Genomic DNA, 20,629 nt, shown 5'->3' on the forward strand with positions numbered 1-20,629 from the left:
ACAAATTTGGCATATTGATATCCTGGAAATCTGTGGCATTGCTTTGACCATAGTGTTTTGTTCTACAATTTTTTACAATTTATTTTTTAAATTTACATACAACAAAGGTCATTTTTTGTGATGTATAGGATCTTGCCAGATGCAGAACAGTACAGTGATCATAAAATCATAATGTAGAGCAGTTCCATCACTCCTCGAAATTCTTTCATGTGGGTTGTTTCCTTGGTTATGATTATCAACAAGGCTGCTTAAGCATTTGCTTACAGTTGTGTAGGTAAGTTTTAATTTGTTGTGGGTAAATACTACTAAGAATGAGATTGATGATTTATATATGAGAAAGATATATTTAGCTTTGTAAAAAATTTCCAAACTATTTTTTAAAATGCCTGTACCAGTTTGCATTCCTATCAATACTGAGTATTCCAGTTGCTCTGCATCCTCAGCATTAAGAATTTTAGTATTTTAGGCATTCTGAACAGGTGTATAGTGGTATCTCATTATGGTTTTTAATTTGCATTTCCCTGATGACTAATGTTGTTGAGCACCTTTTTGTGTGCTTATATTTCATTTGACCTTAGTATTTAGCTTAATATATTAGATATCTTTCCAGATAGTGTTGTGACCTTGTTATTATTTTCTTTTTTCTTCCCTTCACTTTTCTTTGGTGAAATGTAATGCAGATATACAGAAGTGCTCAGAATCAAACCATATAGCTTAGTGAATTGTCACAAAGTGAATATCTGTGTAACCATCACATGGCTAAAAGAAAAAAATATTCTCAATGCTCTCGAAGTCCTCCTCATGACTTCTTACATCTAGCCTGCACCCCACTCCTTTTCCCCAAAATAGGCATTCTTGTCTTCTATGGCAGTCCCTATCTAGCTCTTTTAAGTAACTTTAACATCTAAGCATGTATGCCTTATCCTGATTAATGTTTTGCCTGTCCATCTTATATTTGTGAGATTCATCCATGTTTCTGCATATAGATGTAGTTTTTTTTTCCCCCCCACTTTTCATTGCTGGGTAATGTTCCATAGGAGGACTATACTATATCCATTCTACTGTTGATGGATCTTTAGGTTGTTTTGAGTTTCAGTATTATACATTATGCTAACATTTTTATATATATTTCCTGGTGCACATGTGCAGACATTTCTTGGTGGCTATTCACCTAAGAGTAGAATTACTTGGTTATGGTGATTATGTATGTTAATTTTAGGAGATACTGCCAAAACATTTTCCAAAGTGGCTTTTACCAATCGTACTTCTACCAACACTTGTGCCTTTCTGTTTTTTCCACTGTAACCATTCTGGTGAGTATTTATTACTGCTTTGTAATTTTTATCTATACTTTATTTCACTGATCACTAATGAGATTGAGCATTGACTATCCTATTTTGTGAAATACTTATTCATGTTTCTTGCTCATATGTCTAAGTTCTTTTTTGTTGTGGATCTGTTAGTCATGTATTTTAAATAACTTCTGTCACTTTGTATTGTCTTTCCACTCTTTTAAGGGTTTGTTTTGAACTCTATTGTTTAATTTTGTATTATCCATCTGAAATTGGTTTTTTTCTTTTTTTTGTATGGTGGGAGGGAGGTGATCCAATTACTTTAATGCTTTTTGAGATTAAAATAACTTATGTGATGGAATACTTATTATTACTGTTTATTATTTAGCAAAATTTGGCATTTGGTTCAAGGGCATGGTGAAAATTTAAAATGACAGTTTTTATATGGATTGATTATATTACTGAATGTGGAGATTGATACGTAATATAGATGAAAATCTAAATGTTTATGAAGTTAAGAGTTTGCACTTTTTGGTAGAATCATTTCTAAAATGCAGTGTGAAAGTAATGTTTATTGAGCACCTATATCCCAGGGATTGATTTCATTGAACAGACGTTGGCAAGGATCCCAACATTGCTTAAGACTTTGTGACTTGTGATAGTTTTCTTTTAATAAAAGGTAGCATGTTTTTGTTTTTATATCTCCATGAGATAGATGATATTTCTGTTTTTGCAGATCTGCAAACTGAGTCTCAGAGAGGTTAGATCACCTGTAAAAGATGGCACTGAAACTCCTTCTGTTTCTGTTACACCTTGTTTAATTAATGAAAATGCTCAAAATACAAAACATAAATTCTTTCTCATTTTTGAGGATAGCTAGGATTTCAACTATTGCTTCTAGTAGCAGACTGATTGTGTGGAGGGCAACCCAAGGGACAGGAGCCAGAGCGATGACCTTTTCTTTTCCTGAGCTGCTGTACTTAAAGAAAAGTCAAACACGGTACAGCAGACGAAGGCAGATTTGCTGAACTTGGAGAGGGTCCAAGGAAGACATATAAATGTGATTAAGGTTTTTGGAAATAAAGCCTTTGCCATGTGACTGAGAAGACAGGATTTATTTATTTAGTAAACCTAGAGAAATATGAAGGGTTAAAAATTGGCATAAATTAGTATATGAAATGAGGATTTAATTATTATGTATTGAAATATGTAGAGTTGAGGTTGAATATGTTTTGGTTAGGAGTGTTCACAGAGTGGCTGAATTTTTTGAATTTTATTTCCTAGAATTTAAACTCTCAGTGAGTGGAAAATGTTGGGGTAGAGTATTAGAAGAATTATTTATATATAATTTGTAACTTGAATATCTAAGAGAGTTCCACTTAATCACTTTTATATATGAATAGGAGAAACTTTAATTTGTATATATTTTGTCTTCTCTGTGGAGATAGTTCTTTGCACTCCTCAAGTAGGAACTGTAACTCAGTCGTTTGCTAGTTATTTTAAGCTAATTGGTTCAAATTCCAACAATATAATTTTAGTACCTCTGTTTCTTTTTTATTCTACAAATAATTATAACTATATTTTCCCCTAAAGAGTAGATGTGGTTACCATTATTACATCATTCCTGTTTGAGGCAATGAAGAGATCTCAAAGTAATAGTTTTTCCTTCCCATTTATTACCAGTTTGTATCATTAAATATGCATACAGCATATCTACAGATTTAAGTACTAAGTCTTAGTCTTTTGGAAGCGAAGAAAGACACCTCTATCATGTCGTAAAATTAGAAACCAGAATCTAAGGCTGGGAATCTGGCTCTTCTTTAGACGTGATGGTGTCCTGTACTTTGCTACACTTTTGCATGCAAACGGGAAACAAACTGAGTCACAAGGACAACCTAAGAATTGTTTTTAAGTATAGCTTTTGTTCCTTTGTTATTAATTGGTGGGGGGCAATATAGGGGAGCATGTCATTTGTTGTCAGAGTTAAAAGCAGTTTGAGTATTTTAACCTTGATATTTAAAATTTTTATTTTATATTATTTGTGGCTAAGCCAGAAGGGAGCTCATTTGTGATATAAATTCGCTTTTCTGATTTCAACAAATAGAATTAGTTGCTTTCATCACAGATTGCTTATTATTTGAACTCACTTAAAGATTGAACTCATTGTTAACATTTGTTATAGAAAATTGATATCCAGTTGTATCAGAAATAAAATAAAAATTTTACTGAGTAGTCAGTTATGTTCTAGCTGCAGTTGTGCTGGATAGCTTAAACACATTACCAGTTTCCTTGAAAAACAAAAAATAAAATGACTAAATAATACTAAATCTATTCTTAACATATAATTTCCACTTTTCTGGCAAATCAAAGTGTAGAAACCAAAGAAGTCATGTGAAAATGCAAGTAATATTAGAGTTAATGATTTTGTCTATAAGTGTGTTTTGAAATGTAAGCCAAATTAACATTAAAAATAGTATTAGCAATTCTTATGCATTTATGAAACTCATAGATAAATGATTATGTCTTATAATTAGATATGAGGTGATTACTTTCTATTAGCATTTAAATGTCTCCAGGTATTTTGTGTTATTTCAATAAAATTGTAGTGTGTTCTAATTTTAATTATAGAAATCTGTGAAGAGTTATATGTTAAATAGAAGTTTGGTTAATACAATCATTTTAAAGGAAATGTAGATTCTTACAACTTAAGATAATACTATAGTGAGTACCTTCAAGTGACCTAATTAAATATTTTTATTAAATGAATATAAATATTTTTATAAAATGAAAATTATAAATTCGAATTTTATTATTTTAGAATTATTTTAAAAGGTTTGTTCTGATATTATTATAAAGGGTTTGAATTGTGACTTCTCTACTATATACATATTAACTATATGACCGTGGGCAGATCTCTTAACCTCTGTAAGCATTAATTTATTCACTTCTTAAGAACTTAGTTTTAATGTTGTTGTCTGATAATTCCATCCTGTCATTTCTCTATCTGCTTCTATTGACAGTTTTTTCCCCTCCTGGTGTGGGTTATATATTTCTGTCTTGTTTTTGAATACCTGGTAATTTATGACATTTCATTTAATATTTTCAGACTTTGGGGGTGTAGTTACCTGTAATCTGTTAGATCTTTGCATGGATTTCTTTTAAGCATTGCTAAGGTCTATAAGAAGAGATTTAAATGTTAGGCTAATTTAGCTCTACTTTGAAGTTGTACCGTTTTGAGGGCTCTGTATGTGATGTCCCATGTATTGAGAGGCTTTTTTCCCTTGTTTATTGAGACTTCAAACTGTTCTGGTCGTATGAGTTTTGGGAATTTTTTTTGAGCTATTTCTTTCCAGTTATTTTATTTGTTGTAGTTCAGTTGCTAAGTTATATCCAACTCTTAGGGACCCTATGGACTGCAGCATGCCAAGCTTCCCTGTCCCTCACTATCTCCTGGAGTTTGCTCCAAATCATGTCCATTGAGTCAGTGATGCCATCCGACCATCTCATCCTGTGTTGTCTCTGTCTCTTCCTATCCTCAACCTCTCCTAGCATTGGGGTCTTTTCCAATGAGTTGACTCTTGGCATCAGGTGGCCAAAGTATTGGAGCTTCAGCTTGAGTAATCACACTCCTGTGCACATAACCCAGGCAAAAGTTAAGGACATCATTCTGTAGATCTCTAGAGCAGAGGTGGGCAGATTTACAGCTCACAGGCCAAGTTCCACCTACCACCTGTTACTGTAACTAAAGTTATAGCCATACTCATTCATTTATGTATTGTCTTTGCTTTCATGTTTTAATGGCAGAGTTAAGTAGCCTGCAAAACCTAAAAAATTTATCTACCCATTATGGAAAATGTTTGTAAATCCTGCTTTAGAGTTTTCTCTCTGTGTGCAGCATTTTCTTTTCTGGTAATCTAACCTTTAAATTATAGGTACCTTGACAGCCCTGAATGTTCTGTCAGTTTCCTTGACTCACAAGCTTTGTTTGAGTTCCCCTTCCACACATCATGGCCTAGAAATTGCCTCTATGTAGTACACCAGAGCAATACAGATAGCTCTTCATTTCCTTTTCCTTGGAGATCAGGATCCTGTACTGACTGACACTCAGTTTCTAATTTCTGAAAACCGTTGATTCTTATAATTTTTGTTTTTTAGTTGCTTAATGTGGGGAATGGTCTTTCTAGTCCTCTTACAGTAAAATGGTCATATGCTGAAGTAACAGCATAATATTTTGAGATTCATTCATGTTATTTTGTATATCAGAAATTAATTTTTTTTGCTATATAGTATTCTGTTCATTTGACTATACCAGTTTTGTGGTTCTGTTGTTGACAACTACCTGAGCTTTTTGTAGTTTTTGACTGTTTAAAGCTTCTATGAACTTTCTTATATGCTATTTTTGTAAAAACATGTTTTATTAATTTTTTTACTTTTTAAAATTGGACTCTTTTAGAGTATAATTCATTTACAGTGCTGTGTTAGTTTCAGGTATATGGCTGAATTATTCAGGTATATGTATACATATATCCATATATATGTATATATATATATATATATATATATCCAAAGATATATACATATATCTTTCTCAGATTCTTATCCCATGTAAGTTATTACAGAATACTGAGTAGAGTTCCCTGTGCTATATAGTAGGTCCTTGTTGATTATCTATTATATATATTATATGTATATTTATCCATATATGAAATAGTAATGTGTATATGTTAATCCCAAACTCCTAATTTATCCCCCCCCCTTCCCCTTGGGTAACCATGTTTGTTTTCAAAGTCTGTGAATCTGTTTTGTATTTTTTTTTTAGAGTCCATGTATGAATGACATCATATGATATTTGCCTTTCTCTGTCTGGCTTACTTTGGCTTCTCAGGTGGCTCAGTGGTAAAGAATCCACCCGTCAGTGCAGGAGATGTGGGTTCAACCCCTGAGTTGGGAAGATCCCCTGAAGTAGGAAATGGCAACCCACTCCAATATTCCATGGGAGACCATATCCTCTGTTCATGGGAGAATCCTGGTGGCTATAGTCCATAGGATCACAGAGAGTCTAAAACAACTGAATGACTGAGCGAGCATGTATGCACACATGCTGCAAATGGCATTATTTCACTCATTTGTATGGTTAATATTCCATTGTGTAAATATATCACATCTTCTTTATCCATTCCTCTGTTGATGGGCATTAAGGTTGCTTCCATAATATACCTGTTGTAAATAGTGCTTCAGTGAACACGGGGTGCAGGTATCTCTTCAAATTATAGTATTTTCCGGATATATGCCCAGAAATGGCATTGTTGGATCTTCTGGTAGTTCTAGTTTTAGTTTTTTAAGGAACTTTCATATTATTCTCCACAGTGGTTGTACCATTTTGTCATTGTTGTTCAGTCAGTAAGTTGTGTTTGACTCTCTGCGACCCCATGGATTGCAGCACGCCAGGCTCAGCTTGCTCAATTAATGTCCATTGAGTCGGTGATGCTACCTGACTGTCTCAGCTTCTGCTGCCCCCTTCTCCTTTTGCCTTCAATCTTTCCTAGCATCAGAGTCTTTTCTAATGAGTCAGTGCTTTGCATTAGGTGGCCAAAGTATTCGAACTTCAGCTTCAGCGTCAGTCCTTCCAGTGAATATTCTGGGTTGATTTTCTGTAGGATTGACTGGTTTCATCTCCTTGCAGTCCAAGGGACTCTCAACAGTGTTCTCCAGCACCACAGTTTAAAAGCATCAATTCTTCAGTGTTCAGCCTTCTTACAGTCCAGCTCTCACATCTGTACATGACTACCAGAAAAACCATAGCTTTGACCAATTCACTTTCCAACCAATACTGTGGCAGGGTTCCCTTTTCTCCACACCCTCTCCAGTATTTATTATTCTTAGCCTTTTGGTGATGGCCATTCTGACCGGCCATTCATGTGCCTCTTGGCCATCTGTATGTTTTCTTTGGAGAAATGTCTAGTTATATCTTTTGCCTATTTTTTGATTAGGTTGTTTTATTGATATTGAACTGCATGGGCCCTTTGTTTATTTTGGAGATTTAATTCCTTGTTTGGTCACTTCATTCGTGAATACTATCTCCCATTCTGTGGGTTGTCTTTTCATTTTGTTTATGGTTTCATTTGCTGTGCAAAGGACTTCCTTTGTGGCTCATCTGGTAAAGAATACACCTGCAATGTGGGAGACCTGGGTTCGATCCCTGGGTTGGGAAGATCTCCTGGAGAAGGGAAAGGCTACCCACTCCAATATTCTGGCCTAGAGAATTCTGGCCCAGAGAATTCCATGGACTGTATAGTCCATGGGATTGTAAAGAGTCGGACACAACTGAGCAACTTTCACTTGCTGTGCAAAAGCTTTAAATTTAATTAGGTCCCATTGGTTTATTTTTGTTTTTATTTTCATTACTCTAGGAGGTAGGTGCTGAGATTTATGTCAAAGAGTATTCTGTGTTTTCCTCCAAGTTTTATAGTATCTGGTCTTATATTTAGACCTTTAATCCATTTTGAGTTTGTTTTTGTATGTGGTGTTAGAGAATGGTCTACATTCTTTTACTTGTAGTTGTTCAGTTTTCCCAGCACCTCTTATTGAAGAGACTTCTCCATTGTATATTCTTGCTTCCTTTGTTGTAGATTAATTGACCATAGGTGTGTGGGTTTATATCTGGGCTTTCCATCTTTTCTACTGATGATGTAAACACATGTTTTAAAGTCTTAGTTCAGAATATGAGTGAAATTTTTTGTTTGTAGTATATGTATTTAAATTTTAGAAGAAAATACCGATCATTTTTTTCTGTGGCAGCTGCACAGCTTTATATTCACACCAGTAGTATGAGAGTTTTGATTATGCCACTTTTTGTCATTACTTTAATGCTGTCAATATTTTGAATTTTAGCTCTTTTGGTGGGTGTTTAATGATATGTCATTGTGATCTTAATCTTAATTTGTATTTCCTTGAGGATTAAAATGTTGCATACAACTCTTTTGTCAGATAATCTGTTTTACACATAATGTTTCCTGAGTCTGTAGCTTACTTTTTCATTTTCTTTAAAAAAAACAAAATTTTTTTTTTTTTTTTGGGTCATGCGTTTTGCGGGATCTTAGTTCCTTGACCAGGAATTGAACCTGGGCCGTTGGCAAGGCCCAAATTCTCTGGACTGCCAGAGAATTCTCTACTTTTTTGTTTTCTTAATGGTATGTTTTGATGATCCAATGTTTTGATTTAGATTAAGGCTCATTTATGGATTTTTTTCTTTTAAGGTTATTCCCCTTCTCTTTTCTGTAAGTATAGAAGTGAAGTGAAGTCGCTCAGTCGTGTTGCCTCTTTGCAATCCCATGGACTGTAGCCTACCAGGCTCCTCGGTCCATGGGATTTTCTAGGCAAGAGTACTGGAGTGGGTTGCCATTTCCTTCTCCAGGGGATCTTCCCGATCCAGGGATCGAACCCAGGTCTCCTGCATTGTAGGCAGATGCTTTACTGTCTGAGCTACCAGGGAAGCTGTAATCGACCTTTAAATTTCCTAAAGTCAAAAAATATTCTTGTATTTGTAAGCTTTATGTAGTTTTATATTTTATAGGTAGATTCTTGATCCATTTTGGGTTAAATTTTATGTATGATGTAAAGTACATATGGGGTCCAGTTTTTGCATATGACCATACAGTTTTTCCAGTACTATTTGTTGAAAATACTTTCTTTTCTCCATTGGGTTGCTTGTGCACATTTGGTGCCTTTATTTAAACTTACTTGATTGTATGTTACTTCTGTTCTCTCTATTCAGTTCCAGTAACTCAGTAACAAATCAAAATCTTGATATGTTATTCAGTCGCTCAGTTGCGTCCGACTTTTTGCACCCCTGTGGACTGAAGCACGCCAGGTTTCCATGTCCTTCACCATCTCCCAGAACTTGCTTAAACTCATGTCCATTGAGTCAGTGATGCCATCCAACCATTTTGTCCTCTGTCATCCCCTTCTCCTCCTGCCTTCAGTCTTTCCCAGCAACAGGGTCTTTTCCAGTGAGTTGACTCTTCTCATCAGGCAGTCAAAGTATTGGAACTTCAGCGTCAGTCCTTCCAATGAATATTCCAGTGACTATTCAGTCTTTCTAATGACTTTCCATTAGTATTGACTGACTTGGTCTCCTTGCAGTCCAAGGGACTCTCAAGAGTCTTCTCCAATACTACAGTTCAAAAACACCAATTCTTTGATGCTCAGCCTTCTTTATGGTCCAGCTGTCACCTGTGTATATGACTACTGGAAAAACCATAGCTCTGACTAGATGGACCTTTGTGGGCAAAGTAATGTCTCTGCTTTCTAATATGCTGTCTAGCTGGTCATAGCTTTTCTTCCAAGGAGCAAGCGTCTTTTAATTTCATGGCTGTAGTCATCGTCTGCAGTGAGTTTAGAGCCCAAGAAAATAAAGTGTCACTGTTTTCATTGTTTCTCTATCTGTTTGCCATGAAGTGATGGGACCAGATTCCATGATCTTCTTTTTTTGAATGTTGAGTTTTAAGCCAACTTTTCACTCTCCTCTTTCACTTTCATCATGAGGCTCTTTGGTTCCTTTTCACTTTCTTTCATGACAGTGGTGTCATCTGCATATCTGAGGTTATTGATATTTGCCCCAGTAATCTTGATTCCAGTTTGAGCTTCACCCAGCCCAGCATTTCACATGATGTACTCTGCATAGAAGCTAAATAAGCAGGGTGACAATATATAGCCCTGTACTCCTTTTCTAATTTGGAACGAGTCCATTGTTCCATGTCCAGTTCTAGTTGTTGCTTCTTGATCTGCATACAGATTTCGCAGGAGGCAGGTAAGATGGTCTCGTATTCCCATCTCTTGAAGAATTTTCCACAGCTTGTTGTGGTCCACACAGTCAAAGTCTTTGGCGTAGTCAATAAAGCAGAAATAGATATTTTTCTGGAACTCTCTTGCTTTTTCTGTGATCCATTGGATGTTGGCAATTTGATCTCTTGTTCCTCTGTGTTTTCTAAATCCAGTCTGAACATCTGGAAGTTCACGGTTCATGTATCATTGAAGCCTGGCTTGGAGAATTTTGAGCACTTTGCTAGCATGTGAGATGAGTGCAATTGTATGGTAGTTTGAACATTCTTTGGCATTGCCTTTCTTTGGAATTGGGGTATAAACTGACCTTTTCCAGTCCTGGGCCACTGCTGAGTTTTCCAAATTTGCTGGCATATTGAATGCAACACTTTCACAGCATCTTTTAGGATTTGAAATAGCTCACCTGGAATTCCATCACCTCCACTAGCTTTGTTCATAGTGATGCTTCCTAAGGCCCACTCGACTTCACATTCCAGGATATCTGGCTCTAGGTGAGTGATCACACCATTGTGGTTATCTGGGTAATAAAGGTCTTTTTTGTATAGTTCTTCTGTGTATTTTTGCCACCTCTTCTTAATATCTTCTGCTACTGTTAGATCCATACCGTCTCTGTCCTTTATTGTGCCCATCTTTGCATGAAATGTTCCCTTGGTATCTCTAATTTTCTTGAAGAGATCTCTAGTATTTCCCATTGTAAATAAATAGATTTATTTCTTTGCATTGATATAAATTTATTTGATACATAAATTTATTTGATAATTATTTTATAAATAAATAAGTTGATAAATAAAATAAAATTTTTTTTTCATTGAAATAAGTTATCCTCTATTTCTTTGCATTGAAATATTTCAAGGAAATAATTACTTGAAATTTCATTTTTCTTGTGCTTACTCCAAGTGTGAACTTTTTATATCTTGTGCTCTGGCTCATTCTACTTATTATTTTTATTTATTTTTTTTAGAGGAATCAGGTTTATTTAATGATGTGAACAGTAAGAATTTGCCTACATGGTTGAAATATTCACAAAGGACTTGATCATTCATACCCATACATTCAAAAATATGGAACGCTTCACAAATTTGCGTATCATCCTCGCGCAGGAGCCATGCTAATCTTCTCTGTATCATTCCAATTTTAGTATATGTGCTGCCAAAGTGAACACTACTTATTATTTTTAGTAGTTGCTTTTAGAGTTTTTTTTTGAGGGGGGGTATTCATACCATGTACATGTGGAGACAGTTTTACTTCTTCCTTTCTGCCTTTTTTTTCTTTGTCTTGCCGTATTGCAGTGCCTTATTCTCTACTGAAAGGGAAAATCATTTAGTCTTTGAACATTATATATCATATTAGTTGTAGAATTTTCATGGATGCCTTCAATAAGAGTGAGGAAAGTTCATCTTATTTTTTGTGTACAGTAATTTTAGAAAATTTTTGAGTGGATATTGATGTTTTTCAGATGCTTTTTTACTATGTTGAATATGATTTTTCTTCATTACAGTACATTATATTGTTAATGTTGTTAGTTAAGTTTTCAAATGTTAAATTAGCTTTATGTTACTGTGATATATTCTACATCATTCTCCATAGTTGTGATACATGTATATTTAATTTGCTAATACTTTTATTAAGGATTTTTTATGTCTGCATTTATGGGGAGTATTGGTCCACAGTGTTCTTTGCCTTTAGATGTCTTTGTCTGCCGTATCACGGTAATACTGGTAACATTTTTACCAGTAATGCCTGGAACAGTTTTGTCAGCTCACTTGGTCTTATTTGAAAGTGGGGTCTCCTCCCCTGTACTTGAAAGAGTTTGTAATAAGGTGGTGGTGTTTCTTCCAAAAATGTTTATAGAGTTCACTAGCAAAACAAATCTGGTGCTCTAATTTTGTTTGCATGTAGGTTTTTGGTCAACTAAATTTATATAAATAGATGTATGCTATTAGATGTTCTTTTTTTTAAGTTGTTTTCAAGAAATTTGAGCATTTCATATTTGTTGGCATAAAGATGTTTGTAATATTTCCTCAAAATTCTTTTAATGCATGTAAGTGTTAGAGTAATATTTCTTTTAAAATTTCCAGTATTCTCTTTTATTTTGATAGGGTTAGCAAGAAACTGTTGATTTATTCAGTGAATCAGTTTTTTTCTGGAACAGGATTATCGAAGAATAATTTCATACAATAAAATCCATTGTATTAAGTTTATAATTTAATGATTTTTAGTGATATTTAAGAGATACACAACCGTAATACAGTTTTAGAATACAGTTAATTCCCTACATAGGAACCTTCAAGTTGAGAGCTTTCAAATGTGAACATGCATTCCATTAGTGTCAGGTGAGAGTGAAATTGTAGCTTGCCCTCTGTCTCCTGTTGCTAATGATCCTACAGCTCTCACATCTTCTACCCCCATCTCTCCTCCAATCAGTGACTCTGCTTGCCTTGTTCACTCGATGCTAGCTAGCCCTTGTATGCCAGTTGTTGTGCTGTACTAGTGTACTTTTCGAAGTAGTGTATTGTAAGATTAAAAGTGTTTTATTTCTTGTGTTTTTTTTTTATGTATTATGTATGTGAAAATTATGGTAAACCCATTACAGTACAGTACTATATGGCTGATTGTGTAAGTTGGGTACCTAGGCTAACTTTGTTCTCTGAATAGAACTCATTCATATGAAGGGGACTACTGTATTTCATCATCCCAGAAATATTCCTGTGACAGTTTGCAGTTAGTTCTTCTTCCTACTCTAAGACCATTTCTCTGCTTTCTGTCTCTATAGAGTTGTCTTTGATTTTTTGGCACATTTTTCTGTACATGGAATTGTATAATATGTAGTCTTTTAATCTGACATCCTTAACAGAATACTTTCAATGCTTCATTCATGTTACAATATGACTGCCTGGTTTTGGTGTCAGGGAATATTGGCTTCATAGAACAAGTTGGAAAATACTTCCTACTTTTTTGTTTTCTTGAGGAATTTTTAATGAATTGGTAGTATTCGTTCTTTAAAATTTGATAGATTTCACCAGTGAGACTATCTGGCTTTGGTTTTTCTTAAATGGGAAGGTTTTCGAGTACTTTTAAATTTCCTTACTTTGTATGGTCTATTTAGACGTTTTCATTTTCTTTTGTTTTTCCTTCCCCTCTCCTCTTCTTTCCCTCTCATTTCCTCTGTCACTGTCTCCCTGTTAGTAATTTGAGTCTTCCTTGGAATTGATTGACTTCATCTAAGTTGAAATTCTGTAGGGTCAGGTGGGATGTCACTTCTTTCATTTCCTACTTGGATAGTTTGTGTCTTTTTTACTCTTGGTCAGTCAAGCTATCACTGTGGCAGTTTTGTTGATCTTTTCTAAGAATCATCCTTGGCTTTATTGATTTTTTTTCCCTGTTGTTTCTGATTTCTGTTTCATTGATTTTTTTTTTTTTGATTTCTGTTTTATTGACTTTTAGTCTAATATTTATTATATCCTTTCTCCTTACTTTGCTCTTCTTTTCCCCATTTCTTAAGAGGGAAGCTGAAGTTATTGCTTTGAGATCTTTCTTCTTTCCTCGAATGGAATTTAAAGCTATAAATCCCTGTCTGCACGGCTTTAGCTGCCCTAATAATTTGTGTTTTAATTTTTATATAGTTGAAAACATTTTCTTATTTTTCTTGTTATTTCTTCTTTGACCATCAGTTATTTAGCAGTGTGTTGTTTAATTTCCAAATATTTGTAAATTTCCTAAATTCTTTTTTCTTGTTGATTTCCAGTTTAAGTCTTTTGTCGTTAGAGAACTATGTTGTATGAGTCTAATCCTGTTAAACTTATTGATACTTACTTTATGGCCCAATATATTTTCTATTGTGGAAAATTTTTTATGTGCACTTCAGACTAATATGTATTTTACTGTTGTTTAGGTGGAGTGCTGGATGTTGCATCATGTTGATTGATTAATGATATTGTTTAAATATTCTGTATCCTCACTGGTTTTTTGTCAAAATTGTTAGTTACTGAGATTGGAATAGTGAAATTTTTACTGTTGAATTGTCTAGTTTTGTCTTCAGTTATGTAACAGTTTTTTTCTTTAAGACTATTTTGTGGCTCTCTGATGGTTTTTATTTACACAGTTTATTTTGTTCCACATTTTTGTTTTCCGTCTATTCTGTGTATGTGATCCTGATGTGTCTTTTATAGACATTGTATAGTTGGGTTTTGTTTTTCCAATCTGACAGTCTTTGCCGTTTGATTGGTGTATTTACCCACTTACAGTTAATGTAATTATAGATATGATTTAGTTTCCATTAGCCATTTTTATATTTGTTTTCTATATGTCACATGTCCGTTTTGTTCATTTTTTTTATTGCTTTGTTTTGTGTTTCAACATTAAAATTTTTTTTGCTGTATTTTGCTGAGTTACTTTTTAAAGTTACAGTATGCATCTTAACTTATTGCATACTACTTCATGTTAATACTAATTCAATACCAGTAATATAGAATCCTTGATCCAGATTAACTCCATTTATTTTACTCTTGTGTGCTATTATTGTCATATATCTTTTACATGTTAAAAGCCAAATTACACTGTTTTACCATTTTTTCAGTTATTTTAAAAACAAGGGAAGATAAAGGGGAGAAAGGTTTTTTTTTTAATGTCTTTTATACTTACCCATATACTTACCCCTTTAATGTTCTTTATTTCTTTGTGACAATTTAGTTACTACCTGCTTTTATTTCATTTTAGCCTGAAAGACTTCTTTAGTACTATTATTATTTTTTGTGGTGCATGTATGCTCACAGCAAATTACTCAGTCTTTGTTTATCTTGAAATGTCTTTATTTTGCCTCTGTTTTGTTGGACAAAGAATTCTTAGTTGACAGTATTTTTATTTCAGGATTTTTAATATATCATCCTACCACATTCAGACTTCTGTGGTTTCTGATTAGAAGTCAGTTGATCTTATTGGGGTCCCCTCATATGTCAATAGTCATTTTTTCATTTACTGCTTTCAAGATGTTCTCTTTGTCTTTCTACACTTTTAGAGCCCAGTAGGGCTTCAGCTTCCCTGATTTTGTCACCTCTTTTGGGTTTTAGTATAAAGAGGTAAGTTTTAAAGGAAGATTATACATGTTTTTACTCTGTTTTAAAAATATTTATAATCGTAACTTATTTCTTTATATATTTGCCTTTTTCCTCACATTTTCATAGTCATGGAATTCAACAATACCTGTTTGTGGAGGGGCTACTTAAGCATCTTTGCTAGTGAGAAATGGTAATAGTGTTTTAGTTTCTTGTTTTACTTCATGTTGTGCTTTTAAATTTTTCTGCTGCCTCATCAGATTTTATGTACATACACCCATATATATCTATTATCTATATATTTGTTAGATAAAAACACATGTAAAATTAAGGCTTATAGTAATAAAAAGTATTAACATTTTTTAAGAAACACAGGATCTTAGTATATTTTCCCTTTGGTGAATATTGAATGATAATCTTGAAGACTAGGTGAAAGATACCATAGTGTATTTAGTATTTCATTGAGGTGTGTATTAACTTATTTAGGAGTATATGTCCATAGATATTTAACTCTAGACTATGTCATTGTCAAGTAATATCTGGGACTAAAGTCTCCAACACGCTATCTAATTTTGCTGCCTTATTCTTTAGAAGTGCTACTATGAGCAATAGGCAGGCAACAGAAAGAAAGAAGGTGAGTGGAACCAAAGGGGGAAGAAAGGACTAAAATAGATGGTAGGGTAATAAAAATAATAAAATATTTCTTAAGCATTGTTTGTTTTGGATAGTTTTCTTGTTAAGCACATGGAAATACTTTGCAAGTTTGAGAATTACTTAATTTCCACATGCTGTTTTTGAGAAACAGCAAATCATTCATATAATATAAACACAGTTATAGATAATTTTGCCTGAATTTTATTTAGGGCTTACTTTTTCATAAGATAGATAACAGTGCCTTCTTTCAGATCATATTTTGACATTACATTTGAGGGATCATACATTTAAATTGAAAAGTGCTAATTCAAATAAGTGACAAACGTTCCTTCAAAGCTTCCTATTTATAGTTTTATTGATTATATTCTGCTGTAAAAATGAATGTCATTTAATGTATATGAATTTTTTAGAATACATCTAAAATTAGTGTATTGAGTTGTTTGAAATGCCTGTGGTGCTAGATTTCTATATCTGTAGTCACTTTAATGAGATCTTTTAATTGGAGAGTATTTTATGCCATCGAATGTACTTAGATATAAATAAGCAGCATCAGTATTATTGATCCTACCTCTGTCCTTTTTTACTAATATGTCTTCTATGCCTAGGAGGACAATGGAAGTCAGAATATAAACCTTCAGATTCTTAACATTATACCAGTGTTTCTTGAGTTAAACATGTGAAGTAGGAGAAAGACAGGTAAAGATGGAAATGAAAGAAGGAGAAGTATTTGATAAAGGAAATAACATTAGACCTTGAACCAACCCATAGGATCATGGGTAGGAACTCTTACATTGCCTTTGTGTATACTAAGAGGATTATTGATAATGACATGGTTCTATAAAATAGTCTTTTTATTTCTATAGTAGATGATTTAGTTTCAGAAATTAGATCCACAATATTGATTCTTCCAATCCATGAACACGGTATATTTCTCCATCTATTTGTGTCCTCTTTGATTTCTTTCATCAGTGTTTTATAGTTTTCTATGTATAGGTCTTTTGTTTCTTTAGGTAGATATACTCCTAAGTATTTTATTCTTTTTGTTGCAATGGTGAATGGTATGGAGAGGGAGGCGGGAGGGGGATCGGGATGGGGAACACATGTAAATCCATGGCTGATTCATGTCGATGTATGGCAAAAACCACCACAATATTGTAAAGTAGTTAGCCTCCAACTGATAAAAATAAATGGAAAAAAAAAAGAAATTAGATCCATAAATATAATCACCTATTTCTGGTGCCAGACCTCTTGTCCTTGAAATGGTAAATAATTTTGCATAGTTTTTTTATAGTTGTCACTAGTTCTAGTAAAGTCCCACTGTGTTTTATCAAAGATTATCAAGTTATTTTCCTTGTGTTCTATATAGCAGCAACTTGTACTTTTCCAATAGGGGCATTTGGGTTGAGAATGAAAGGTAATGGAATGTAATTGTATCCTCCTGATATCTATTTAATGGCACAACCAAGAGACTTTTATTTGCCTTTTTACAGAAGATAGGAAGGATAGCAGTGTGATTGGGGATAGATAAGGGTTTTAGTATCAGACTGAGGAGGTTGAATTTCCGGCTCTATGAGTTAATGGTTATGGGACATGGATAAATAACCTTCTTCATTTGGAATAATATACTCCTTACTGACTGGAATATATTTTGTAATATGGTATTTGTGAGAATAAAGTGAAATTAAATGAAAGTAATCTCAGAACAGATTCTTTAAATGATTTTCTTAGATACTGTAAATTATAAACTGTTTTCCAGATTTAATTTACTAGTTTCTTCCTAGCTAAGATAGTAGATAATATTTTTTAAAAAGTAAAGAAGCTGAAAATGAGTAAAAGGAAGAGATTTAAGTGACTAACTCTAAACATAAGTCTTAGAACTGGATGTAGACTTTCCAAAAATTTTAAGCAGTCTAAACACAAAGGAAGAAGAATTTGTTCGAAGTTATTAATAGGTTAATAGGAAATAATGATACAGTCCATTAAAAAGTATTAAAGACTTTTTAAGTCATTAAAGAATGATTTAAAGCATAACTTAATTTTGCAGATAGTAAAAGCTCTAAAAGTAACTCTATTCTTTATTGGGTTCACATTTTATGGGAATTTCTATTGAGCAGATACTGTGTGGTAGATGTATAGAAAAACAAACATTAGTCTGGCCATCACTTGGAATTATTGAAAACAGAAACCAAGAATGCAGACTAGGTTAAAGCCTTAGGTAAGCTCATAGTTAAGAAATGATCTAGTGCTTTATTGACTAAAATACTGTAGTTAAAGATGCATCCTAAGTTTTTATGAATTTGTATTTGTGATTACCATGGCGATTGATATCAGTGCATTGTTCTTAGCAAGAGCATATCTCTCTTCAGTAAGAGTCATGCTTCCAGGACTTCCCTGGCAGTCCAGTGCTTAAGACTCTGTGCTTCCACTGCAGGGGGCATGGGTTCCATCCCTGATTGGGGGACTAAAATGCCACATAGTATGGCCAAAAAAGAAAAAAAATAAATCATATTTCCTAGAAAGTCTTATGAGATAAAGAAAATGAAGACAAAAGTTATAGTTAAACTTTGTAAGACAAATATTGTGATTTGTGCACTTAGAGATACATTTTGTTGTGTCATATAGGTGTCATCTCTTCTTCACTCAGTTAAGTGTATACTTTTATGCAGTTATTTAGGTACTGAGGCATGGCTCTATAAACTATTCTGGTACTTTGGTTGATACATTGTAAGGTGTTTAGTCATACATAGGGATATTGAAGAAGGGATTCAGAATCAAGTGGCCAGTAAGGCTGGAGATGATGTTTAATATATTGTATACTTACAGAATTCTCTGAGTTTCATTATTTATGGATACTCAAATTTTAGCTAGGGCTTCTGTACTCTTCCAAGTTTTCATTGTGGAATTCCCGATGTTTTCATAGTTGATTCATTGTGAAAAATGTTAATGCTTTTTGAGAATCTGATTTTTATATAGGAAAACATGAAGATGAAAAATTTGGCCCAGATAATTTGTGGACACTTGCTAAAAACACAAAAATATTATGCAAGGTATAAAATGATCAATGAATATTTCTTATCCCATATATTTAAAAGGTAACTACTGCTTTGTATTTTGTTCCAGAAAAATATGTTTTACAAATATTCTTTTTAAAAGCAATAATAATGTAATAAAAACCAGATGTCCACTGTATAAAATCATGCAGTGCAATTTCTTTACTTCTAACACCTTAGTGATATCAGGAAGTTCTGTGGTGGGATGTAGGTTGGTGACTAAAATCGTGGAGCCCACTGAGAATCAGTAGGTTTGAGTGGAATGTTTCTAATTAGGATCTAAATGTTACAGTGCTATGGCAACATAAAATGCCTGAGAAAGATAGTAGATCTGGATAGGAATACAAAATGCAAAATCTGGGAAGCTGAGATTTCAGAAATTTGAAGTTTTCCCTAAGGCCAGGGTTGCACCCAGGAAAGAGAAAGCAAACTTTATTTTCTCTCATGTATTGCTTCCAGGGCTCTACTAAATTTAAGATAATGTTTTATGTATTGTTAGCCTACTTTCAGGATTGTACCGTCATTCAAAACTTTTGTTTCTGTGGGAAAATGTCTTAAGCTCTTACAGACAGGCTTTTGAAAGGTTACCATTCATATGTTAATACTTGCCTGTGGTGATTTTATCTGGTGGTAGTGACTAATAGATGGTCTATGGCAATGGTGCAAAATATTTCTCTTCTTTCTCTTCCTGATGAAGGTGATAACAGAGTAGCATTTTGTACATACTAGACTATCCTGTCCTTTAAATATATTTTATTTGAGTCATGAAAGTAATTTTACAGGTAAAAATGAGGCGTGTTAAAAAAATGATATGGTAGAGCTGGGATTTGACTTTTTGGACTCCAAAGCCTGTATTTTAAACATTGCATTATTCGATGAGGACACAGTGTGAGGAGTTTAAAAGAGTAAGGAGTTATAGGCAGATAGTGTATTTGCGTTCTTGCTAGAAAGAAGAGAGAGACAGATGAGAAAGCTGTTGTTGTGTGAAGAACCAAAATAAATGGAGGTTGGAATTGTTCTTACAGCTGCTTTAAGTTATTTGGAGGTTAACCTGGGTTAACCTGCTTAACATTACAACTATGGGTTCTTTGGATGTTATTTTTAATTATAGTTATGACTTCATCAAGAGTGGTTTTGGATATTATGGAAATCTTAAAGCACATGCACTTCAAAATGAATTAGAGGGCTTAGGTGTTTAAAAAATACCACCAGTGTTGACATAGTGTTAGAACATTGTGTAAGATCAAGTCTTGAGACATTTTTTATGTATTTGTTTCATGTTTTATAGTTATTGTCATCAATTTTTATGTTTCCTCAAGTAGTATAAACATTATGAATGAAACTGGTTAGTGATTTCTAGCATACTAATTACATCTATTTAAAGATGTAATGCTAGCAAAAACAATTAAAATTTAATGTAAGTTTTTTCTGAAAGACTACATATTTACATAAAGATTTTTTTTCTGTTTTAGTGACGAAGTTTAAAAATATCCAAACTCATGAAAATCTACTTGTATTCCCTAGACAGAAGGAGAGAGTATTAGAGAGACAGATTGTTTAAAACATCTTTTCTTAGGTCTGGAGCAATATAAATATGTTGCTTAAAATGTTTAATTTTACTGAAAGAAATTTCTTATTTAGCTCTTATTTTGTCTTTACAGAATATATTTGGTATCATCAGTGAATATGTCTGTTTTGATCACTAGGAACCCCTGATTCCTAAAAATAACATTAGATTTTT

General features: G+C 33.5%; 1 protein-coding gene and 1 non-coding gene across 5 annotated transcripts in view; one reads left to right on the plus strand and one right to left on the minus strand.

The window, feature by feature from the left end:
* MNAT1 (MNAT1 component of CDK activating kinase) overlaps positions 1-20,629 on the plus strand; it is a 200,554-nt gene that overhangs the window by 72,307 nt on the left and 107,618 nt on the right. Inside the window, exon 7 of one of the 4 annotated variants that reach the window (XM_020893960.2) lies at positions 1,220-1,313. The exons of the other annotated variants lie outside the window; for them this stretch is intronic. Within the exon in view, the coding sequence (XP_020749619.1) occupies positions 1,220-1,313 (94 nt within the window). The remainder of the gene's footprint in view (positions 1-1,219; positions 1,314-20,629) is intronic. 4 annotated transcript variants of the gene reach the window in all.
* Positions 11,189-11,295, minus strand: LOC139035730 (U6 spliceosomal RNA). Its single transcript, XR_011488449.1, has one exon. It is a non-coding gene; the product is annotated as a U6 spliceosomal RNA (small nuclear RNA).

Source organism: Odocoileus virginianus, chromosome 6 (assembly GCF_023699985.2).
Source record: "Odocoileus virginianus isolate 20LAN1187 ecotype Illinois chromosome 6, Ovbor_1.2, whole genome shotgun sequence".
Lineage (NCBI taxonomy): Eukaryota > Metazoa > Chordata > Mammalia > Artiodactyla > Cervidae > Odocoileus > Odocoileus virginianus.